Genomic DNA, 9,781 nt, shown 5'->3' on the forward strand with positions numbered 1-9,781 from the left:
ATGCTAATAAAGTCTCCCACAACAGACTATTAACTCCAAACAAATTGCTCCAAGTAGGTTAAACGAAGCCTTGTCTCTTTTAATATCGCTGATGTCTCCATTTGTTTTCAGGGTATAAAAAGAATTCCTTAGCACTTAATAGCAACGGCACATTTGTCACAGTCTCTCTGCTTTCTCCCGTCACTTACTTGGGTAAATGGTTTTGTTATAATGACATTAGACCGGCACATTTGTTGATGTCTTTCCTAGTGAAAATACCAGTTTATGTTCTTGTTTCTGCTTGAAACTTTTAACTTTAGAAACGTTTGGCATTTAACTGGATGTTAAACATGTGTTTTATCAACTCTAATGAACATTCGTATCCTCGTCTGTTCTAAGTTTTTATCTGGGACAGAAATACTGTCACACCTGTCCTGTCTTCGTCTTGTGACTTCCTGTGTTTTATTTTGAAAGAGCAACTCTCCTCTCATTTCAGGCCACTTGCTCTTCCTCCATGTGTCACCAGTCTGGTCATCTCCTTTGATTGCCTGAATGTTTCCAGCTGTGGCCCCGCCCTCATGTGTATTTAGTGTCTAATGCCAGAGTGTCGTCGTTCATGTCTCGTCCAGCCCACGTCCATGTCCTCGCCTTGTGTCACGCTCCTTGATTTTGTGTCCCTCGTTTCAAGTGAGTTTTTATTGATACATTTTTGGTGAATTTCTGGTGACTGCGTGGAGCGTCTCATGTATTTCTCTTGAAATAATTTTATTTTCAATGTTTGAAACAGAAAACCTTTCACTGTTAACTATAATACATGAATGGCCAGTGATCATTACATCAAAGTGTCCTGAGATTTTGTATCTTGTTTGTTTTTTCTGTTGTCACGCCCCTGTCACGCCTTCAGTCTACCTGTCTCACTATGCATCACAAACACTTCCTCAGAAATGGACAACACACACACACACACACACGCACATTAAACAGTCCTTGTCAAAGCTGCTACACCAGTTGAACATGATAATGGGGTAACGTGACACACCCACCTCTCTGTCTCTGTCTCTGTCTCTGTGTCTCTTGTCACCATTAACTGAACAAACATCCTAAAAACAGGACAGCACCAGCAGGAGACAGAAGAAAGCACGAGCCATTTACTACAATTTGAGGAACAGCATTGCAACAGGTACTGCTGAGAGTATAACAACACTACACTGCTGATGACTGGACTGTATGTAATGTAAGAAGCTGAACCATTTCTTTAGTTATTTGTTGTAGTGACTAAAAACCTCCTGCAATAACTAGACAATCCAAATGACCTCTGACTTATAACTCTGAATTACTCTTTACTTTTCTTTTTTATATATGTGTGTGTGTGTATATATATATATATATATATATATATATATATATATATATATATATATATATATATATATATATATATATATATATATATATATATAAGGATTTGCATTGTTGGTCTACTCAAGTCCACTTTCTATATCAGTAATCATAAGTGAGGACTGAGATTACTGGGGACTACGTTGAAATTCATTAAGTTATTGGAGTCAGGATTATGGCTCCAGGAACTTTCAGTCAGACAGGTTTATCTGGATTAATCTTTATTTGGTAAATGGAAGTAAGCATTCTTGAGATCTCTGGAACATCCTCATGCCTACAGTTAGTACAGGAAGTCAAGTGAAATGAGTGTTTTCACAGGCAGTGTGTGTGTGTATGTTTTTTGTTGTCAAAGATCCATGTTCATCTCGTCATCACATTTTGAGGATTGCAAACTATTGCCAATAATCGTTATCGGCAAAATCCCCAAAAATATCGGGTTATTGATTTTCATTAATATCGCTAAGTCTGCTGCTCAACCCACAAACGCACTTTCCTTACAAATTGGCACATTTTAAAAGGAAAATAAACCGACTTTCCAACAGTATGAGATTTATTATCAAGAAACATTGTTACAACAAACACAAATGTCCTTAATTATGTTGATTTTTGTAGATAATATATCATTTGTAGTCGGTCAAACCTTTGGATCTGTTCCCCTCTCTGTGTGTGTGTTGGTCTGCTGTTGCTCAGTATGGGCGCTGGCCAGAGCAGTGACAAGCTCCACTGTAACCGCTACCTGGATGGACAAGGTCCTCCATCATTGACACAACAAGGTCTTTCACAATTCACTCTTCACATTTCCCTTGTCTGGAAAGCTCTGGATAACTGAACTCTCGTTGGCCTACTCTTTGTGCAGCTAATGACAGGGTGAATGGAACTAACTACAGACCAAATGGCTGCCAACCCGAGGGCCAGATGAACATGGAAATCCTACACAGAGGCCTGCCAGGGTTTTCCAATGACAACACCATACAGATCACCTTCATATTTCCAGATGGAATACAAACAGTAAGTAACTAGTAACTGGTTTTCTAGCTTTCAATACTCACTACTCACTTACTGGAATATCCTGATAACATTACCACAGTATAGTCTGTTTCATCTATCTTTGGGGCAGTGGTTAGCAATTGGGGGCCCACAATCCAAACCTGGCGTGCCAGCAATAGTATGTGGCCTACCAGATACGGACTATGAAGTTCAACGGCCCACTCTCCTACACCAAAGTCCTGACTGAAAATATAAGGTGCTGATCTATTGCATCCTTGTTGTGTACATTTGTGCCCACTGAGGTAAATAAGAACAAAAGAGTTCAAACACATAACACATTTTTGTGTCATGATGTAAAATCATTGTATTTTTTTCTCAGGACTTTGGTGCAGGGAGAGAGCAGTAACTCCTAATCCTTGATCCTTTGCTGCAGCACTGAATAGTGTTATTTCGTTAGCTGAACTGAGGGGAATCTCCATGTGTCTGTGTAAATAATTATTTTCACACTCTACTGTAATACCACTAATTTATTTTTTAATTTAATACAAAGACGTCTCAGTTTTTCTCGCAGTCAGGAAACGGCACATGTACTGCATGCATACATCAAGTGATTCGTTCTCTCACTGAGTGAACTGTACATATCAGTGTATAAGTTCACCAGTTCAGTGATTCAGCAGCTTGAACTCAGCAAATCCCAGAACAATGTCAAATTTTAGATCAGTTATAAAATGCCTAAAATTCCAGAAAATTGTGTTAAACTTCAACATTTATCAAGGATATTTCTAAAATCTCTATTTAACAGAGGGGGTTTGGTGTATTTAGTGGCAGCTATAAATATAGCTGTGTGTCATCTGCATAACTATGGAACTGTATGTTGCACTAATAATGCCTGAAGGAAGCATGTACAGTATAGGTTAAAAACTATTTGCTAAACGAATACTTTAAATGAATCTTTTTAGTGAACTGATTCTAAAGATTCAGTACACCGAAAAGAACTGTTGTTAGCATCACTAGCACTGAAACCTGCCTTCTCTTCCTGCAGGAGAAACACCCTCACCCTGGCCAAACGTATGCTGGGCTGCAAGGTACAACTTACCTGCCTGACAATTTCAAGGGTAGGGGGGTTCTCAGGCTGGTTGACAAGGCCTTTTACCAGCAGCTCTTGTTCACTGTAGCCACTGGCAAAGACGGAAAGGACAAGGTCACAGCTTCCATTCCCTTAAAAATGAATCCAGATGGAGAGAGCAGAATGTGAGTAATGATTTCAACTTCTTCAAAATGCCCAAAACTCAAAGCGAAGTCTACATTAAATGCTCTGCAAATGATTCTAGTGTAATGTAACCTGTGAATAACTAATAAAAACAACAGCTGTAGTGGCTGGTACGACAAAGTGTTCTAAACTTCTAGAGATTTATTTTTAATTAAACAATGTTGAATATTTCAGTTCCCTACTGAACAGCAAAATAGAGCTCTTCATCGTTGATCCATGATTATATTTTGAAATTAAGTGCATTAAACTACTGTGATCACAATTTGCATTTCACATCTGAATGTTGCTATAATTGTCTCAACCAGCAGGCAGAGGTAGGTAGGTAGTTAGGTAGACTAACTAGTCCCAGCGTATCGTAGAGCTGCATGAAAACGAGTGCTCCCACAGACCCACTTCCACTACTATGCTCGTATTTTCGTTTCTGCTTGTGTTTTGGGGTTTGTGTGTGTTTTCGTTTCTGCGTGTGTTTTGGGGTTTGTGTGTTTTCGTTTCTGCATGTGTTTGGGGTTTGTGTGTGTTTTCGTTTCTCGTGTGTTTTGGGGTTTGTGTGTGTTTGCTTCTGCATGTGTTTTGGGGTTTGTGTGTGTTTTCTGTCCTGCATGTGTTTTGGGACTTGTGTGTTTTCTGTTCTCTGCGTGTTTTGGGACTTGTGTATTTTCTCTGTCCTGTGTGTGTGTTTTGGGGTTTGTGTGTGTTTTCTGGGTGTTTTGGGACTTGTGTGTTTTTCTGTCCCGCGTGTGTTTTGGGACTTGTGTGTTTTCTGTTCTGCGTGTGTTTTGGGACTTGTGTATGTTCTCTGTCCTGTGTGTGTTTTGGGGTTTGTGTGTGTTTTCGCTTCTTCATGTGTTTTTTTGTTTTTGAATCTGCTAACCAATAGAGAACTCAGTTTATTTCCCACCTATTTCCCTGTCAATCAATCGTCAACTGTATCTGACTTTGCCCCTGTACTAGCAAAGATGCAGCAAGGATTAAAGCAATAGACATGAAAACAGAGTCAGCACAGTCCTTAGAGCACTAACAAGGACTCAGTCGATGCAGATGGCTGCACATCTTTGAGTCTGGTCCTGTCAGAGATTTCTTCTTCTGTTAAAAGGGAGTTTTTTTCTCTCCACTGATGCCTAGTGTTTAGTGTTTGCTCACTGTGTACAGTGCCTTTTAGATAATGTACGTTATGATTTGGCGCTATACAAATAAAATTGAATCGGTTGTCCATCTTGGAAGTGTGAATGGATGAAGGTAAAATATGTGTTAATTAATTTTAAGTTAAAGTCATTGTGTAATTTGTTTCCTCAGTGATGATTATCCAGACTCGGACTACCTGGAGACCGTGAGAAAACTATTGAAGGATAAAGGCATTGAATGACACGGCGATACACAGTGCTGGATAAAAGCAGTGAAAACACTTTATCAGTGATTAGTCAATGAACTTGCCTTCTACTGTAAAACCAAGTGAGACATAAGAGGTCTTGATAAATCAATCTCAGTCAATCAGAGCATGTGTCATACACAAATAATCTTATACAAAAATATTAAAGGAACTGTATGTATGTATGTATGTATAAAATATTAATCAGCAATTACAAAAACATGTTTACTGCCAATATATTCACAGTGGTTTGAAGTTGTGTTTTGTCCTGTTATGACATTACCAGTTTACTAATTGTGGCACTTTAACACGTGGGATGGTCAAACGTAGCAAGCTGCAGCCATGGATCAGAAATGAATAAAGTTAAAGTTGAATGTTACCCAAACTAAAATGCCTGATGAAAAACAAGGGTCTAAGTTTTTAAGACAGATGCCACAGTGGCATTTGTTTGTTTCCTGCATAGATAAGTTATAAAGTTTCAGCTAAAGTTAGCTGACACACTTTTCTCTCTTTAACGTTGGCAGGGAATATATTGTGTAACATGTTTTTACAGTCCATTCATTTTTCCTCGTCTACGTTGTCACTGCTCTCTACTGATGCTTCTCCAAAGCTGCTGCTGCTGTTGCTCTAGCTGTGTTTTCAGTCTCTGTTTGTTGCTGACACAAAAACACCCTAGTTTCATATGGCCTCATCCATAAGTATAGCTGTGTGTCATCTGCATAACCATGGAACTTTACATTGCACTTTCTAATAATCCCTGAAGGAATCATGTATAGGGTAAAAAGTACCGAACCGAACACTGGATGCACTGACAGTCATGAGATTGACAAATAAAATATTTTGAAAGCATCCTTCCATCACATTACTTTTGCTCTTGTATTTATTATTGTCTTGGCGATGATGGCGGCTTTTAGCTCTCCGGCTTGGTGCTTCTGTTGTTTGTTAATGTTTACTTTTTTATCGGGCACATGTCAGGCTACTTTCACTTCTAGTCGAGAAAGATTTGATTAATCTGGGCCTAAAGTACGACTTCCTGATAAACTTCACCAACACTGTAATGCCTGTAATGATGAAGTGTTGTGAGAAACTAGTCTCACAGCACATAAAGACCTGTCTACCTCCCACTCTTGACCCCCATCAGTCCTACAGGACAAACCGCTCCACTGAAGGTGCCACCAGGAGCATCTGGGGGAACTTTGTCAGGATGATCTTCCTGGACTTCAGCTCAGCCTTCAATAACATCATCCTGGAGATCCTAGTTGGGAGACTTTCCCACCTGGGCCTCTCCACCCCCGTCTGCCACTAGATTAAGGATTTCCAGTCAGACTTGGCCCCCAACTCTCCCACACCTTAACACTCCCAAGATTGTGTTTGACTGCTCCCCGACCCCTCTCTCAAACTCTTTTATAAAGTTTGCAGTTGATAGCACTGTGGTTGGGCTCATCGCGGGTGGAGATGAGTCGGTCTACAGAGACGAGGTCAAAGTCCTGACAGCGTGGTGTTCAGCAAACAACCTTATACTAAACACTACAAAAACCAAATAAATAATCCTGGACTTTAGGAAAGGCAAGGCAGACCCAGCCCCACTCTACATCAACGGGGTCTGTGTGGAACGAGTACACTCTTTCAAATTCATAGGAGTGCACATCTCTGAAGACATGTCATTTTTGGAGCCCTTTTATGATGCTCAGCGTGAACTGGAGGGGGACAAATATCCCACTCTGCATCTTGTGCTGCTATGGGCACAATGACTCAGACATCACCCAGATGATGCGAGCCAGGAGATGGATGCAGCAGCAATTGTTCTTATTTCAGTCTTTCTTAATCGTAACAGCGACTTAATAGATTCCATTACTATGTGAAAAGACACACTATGTTGAGGAAAAACTCAGACTCACAATTTATTGGTCTTATTTTTCTCTTCTACCTTTATGCCCTATTTATAGCCTAGCAGCTCCGTTATTGGTCCATCCTGCCAAGTGCGAACTTTCCCAGTTTAATGCAGGCTTGATGTTCTCTTCAAACTGAATTACTGCCAGGTCCTTGCACTCACAATAAGGTATAATCTCATTTGGGAGGCCTCTGTCATCCAGGAGCTTCTTAAACCACTTTCTCCTGGACGCTCATACACACTCATCTGTCCAGAAGTGGCAGGTCACGCAGCCTGTCAGATCCGTCTTCACCACAACACACAAACACACACAACAGGGAGGCTGGAACTGTTTGCAGCTCCAGCGGCAGCAATGCAAGTCAGTTCTGAGGGTAAACGCACAACAGGAGCTCACATTTCTTTTTTTGCCACGTTGAATTGAGCTGTTGTTCAAACAGACGCAATCGTCTATTCTACACAGTTTTTCCCCGGCATCGTTTCTTTAAGCTCTTTAATTGACCCCACACACAGAGTGTGTTTTTCTCAAAAACAAAGTTGTTTGTGTGTCTGATAATTACATGAAGGGACATTGGGGGCCTGTGCTAGTGTCTTTGATTGAGCATTAAGTTATTTGATGTTAATGCACATGTTTATATTTGAGCTGAAACATTGGTTAACCAGCAGATGGACCACAGTTTCACTTAATGTTATAGACTTTGGTCACAAGGTGGCAGCCTGGTGTAATGTTATTGTCTCTGCCTTGATAGTGATATTGCATCATGGTCTTCTTTCTGTGTGGACAATGAAGACATTTGCAAGACACATTGCTGTGACCATGTTTTCTGAAGGAGTAGGTGTTACTGTCATTGATTTCACCTTACCTCACCTTGACAGGAAGTAAAGTCAAAACACGTGCACAGCAGCATGGCTGTAGGTGCACGTGTTGGACTCAAGATGGCATCCGTGTTGGAGGAATCTGCAAGGAGGGAACTTCAAGCACGTGTTCTCTGAATGACAGGATCATGTGTAGCGTGAGTGGATGGCAGTTTAAACCGCAGGTAAAAACAAAAACCAAGCCAGTGTGAATTGTGTGTGTCTGTGATGATGATCAGGCTTGTGATCTGTCACACATGCAGTAGCTGCAGCAGCCGAGGTGCCATACACGCGGAGAGGTGAGTTACAGCGTCTTCATTGTCCCTGCGAGTCACAGAGCTTAGCAGCTGCTGCTGACGTGAGGTTAGGGATGAAGAGGCGAGGATGAAGAGGCGAACACAGCCAGCGGGGGGTCGCTGCAAAGCAGACACGGCCAAAGTGACATCAGGATCCTGCTTTTGGAATTTCACACGTAGGTGTGAACCGCAAAGTTAAATGTCCTTTGTCTTGGAAAAAGAGGGATTTCCTAAAGAGTCTAAAACTTGCTTTGCTCATGAAGAACAGTGAAGGACAGTACAGGTGCAGGCCTAAGCCCCAACAGTCCCCCCTTTGATATGAAGGCTGGGAGCAACTGAAGGGCCTCGGTGCCGGTGTGGGCTGCCAGTGTTTAAGGCTGTCAACAGTCCGGGTTCTGAATGCACGGGCCATACTCCAGGGGTCAGTGAAAAGACAAAAGTCCATCAATTCCTAGAGTTGGGGGTGAGCACAGTTCATAGGCCAAAAGGTTAACAGTTAATGAATGAATGAAGTTCAACAGTTCAAAAGTGGTTCAAGTAAGAGTGATGTGTGCGGGCAACCTTGAGCCGCATCAGGGCAGATGTCTTAAGCTAAGCTAGCTAGCTATAGTTACATACACATAACAACCGGGGGAAACATGTACTTGTACTACATGTACTACATGTACTACATGTACGTCACACAGTCCTTGGGTTCTTGCTGCTGGTCAACGTATCGGAGAAGCAGAAAACTGCATTTCCAGTGCTAAAGATATTATTGCTGATTTGGAAACCAGGCTAACGGACGCCAAACACATAGCTCCTAAAGTGGCCGTCAAGAATAGAAAGACTAGAAAAGCTATACATACATCAATACACACCATTTACCAGTAGTATTTGTAATTCTTTGTGTGTGCTCTATCCTTCTCCTGTGTGACATCAGGCCAGCAAAGTCATTCCTAAGGCTCTAGACCTTTAGAGGGATATGCTTTCAAATACTTCCTTTATATTCATCCTCCCACTCTTTATTCCTCAATAAGCTGTCCTTTCCAACCCTGCAAACGGATGACAATGCTATCAGAGCCCAGAGCACAGCACACAAGACACGTACATTCCCTTGTGCTCTCACGTTACCCCTTCACAGAAACTCAACAATGACTATGTAGACATATTCTACAGAGGGGTTATGTGTGTGAGTGTGTGAGTGTGAGAGAGAGGGAGACAGAGAGAGAGAGGGGTAGGTGGGATGGGGAGAGAGAGCTTCAAACCATCTATCATTCTTATTCTCTTCATCACTATTCAGAGGTTTAGAATTCTCATTCCTTGCTGACCCTCAACACTACCGGGAATACGAGTCCATTGACTGTTTGGAAAAATATAGAAATATATGTGAATAAGTGGATGACACCTAAGATTTGATGTGAAAGTTGCTAAACAAAATCCTTTACACATTTTGAAGCCTGTGGACGTATAACTGCATCAGAATATGATATTCTATTCTATTTGTGTCAAAGAATGCACCATTTATACTAACTATCTACTATCTAAGTTGAGCAGTGTAGAGAGAGAAGGAAGCGTCCTCTCTACGGCATTGACATGCTACTACATTTTTCAGATGCTTTGAACACACACACACAAACAGACAGACAAACAGACATAATGGGATGGCTAAGCATTCCCAAGTACATTTTCTATGGAAATCCTCATCATCATCGTTATTATTATAATAATAATAATTATTATTATTATCATTATTATTATTA

General features: G+C 41.0%; 1 protein-coding gene across 3 annotated transcripts; it reads left to right on the forward strand.

Annotated features, from left to right (window-relative positions):
- The first annotated feature begins 319 nt into the window (after positions 1-319).
- Positions 320-5,860, forward strand: dtx3l1 (deltex E3 ubiquitin ligase 3L1). Of its 3 annotated transcripts, none has more exons than XM_044020106.1 (6): positions 320-666; positions 1,090-1,159; positions 2,068-2,150; positions 2,234-2,385; positions 3,407-3,615; positions 4,928-5,860. In XM_044020106.1, exons 1-6 carry the CDS (start codon positions 576-578, stop codon positions 4,995-4,997), a joined length of 675 nt encoding a protein of 224 aa, XP_043876041.1. In that variant the 5' UTR covers positions 320-575; the 3' UTR covers positions 4,998-5,860. The 3 variants fall into 3 exon arrangements, with proteins under 3 accessions (XP_043876041.1, XP_043876058.1, XP_043876048.1); XM_044020123.1 differs by lacking the exon at positions 320-666 and adding an exon at positions 775-1,004; XM_044020113.1 differs by lacking the exons at positions 320-666; positions 1,090-1,159 and adding an exon at positions 1,172-1,213.
- Positions 5,861-9,781: the final 3,921 nt, after the last annotated feature.

The sequence above is a fragment of the Solea senegalensis genome, linkage group LG1 (genome assembly GCF_019176455.1).
Source record: "Solea senegalensis isolate Sse05_10M linkage group LG1, IFAPA_SoseM_1, whole genome shotgun sequence".
Lineage (NCBI taxonomy): Eukaryota > Metazoa > Chordata > Actinopteri > Pleuronectiformes > Soleidae > Solea > Solea senegalensis.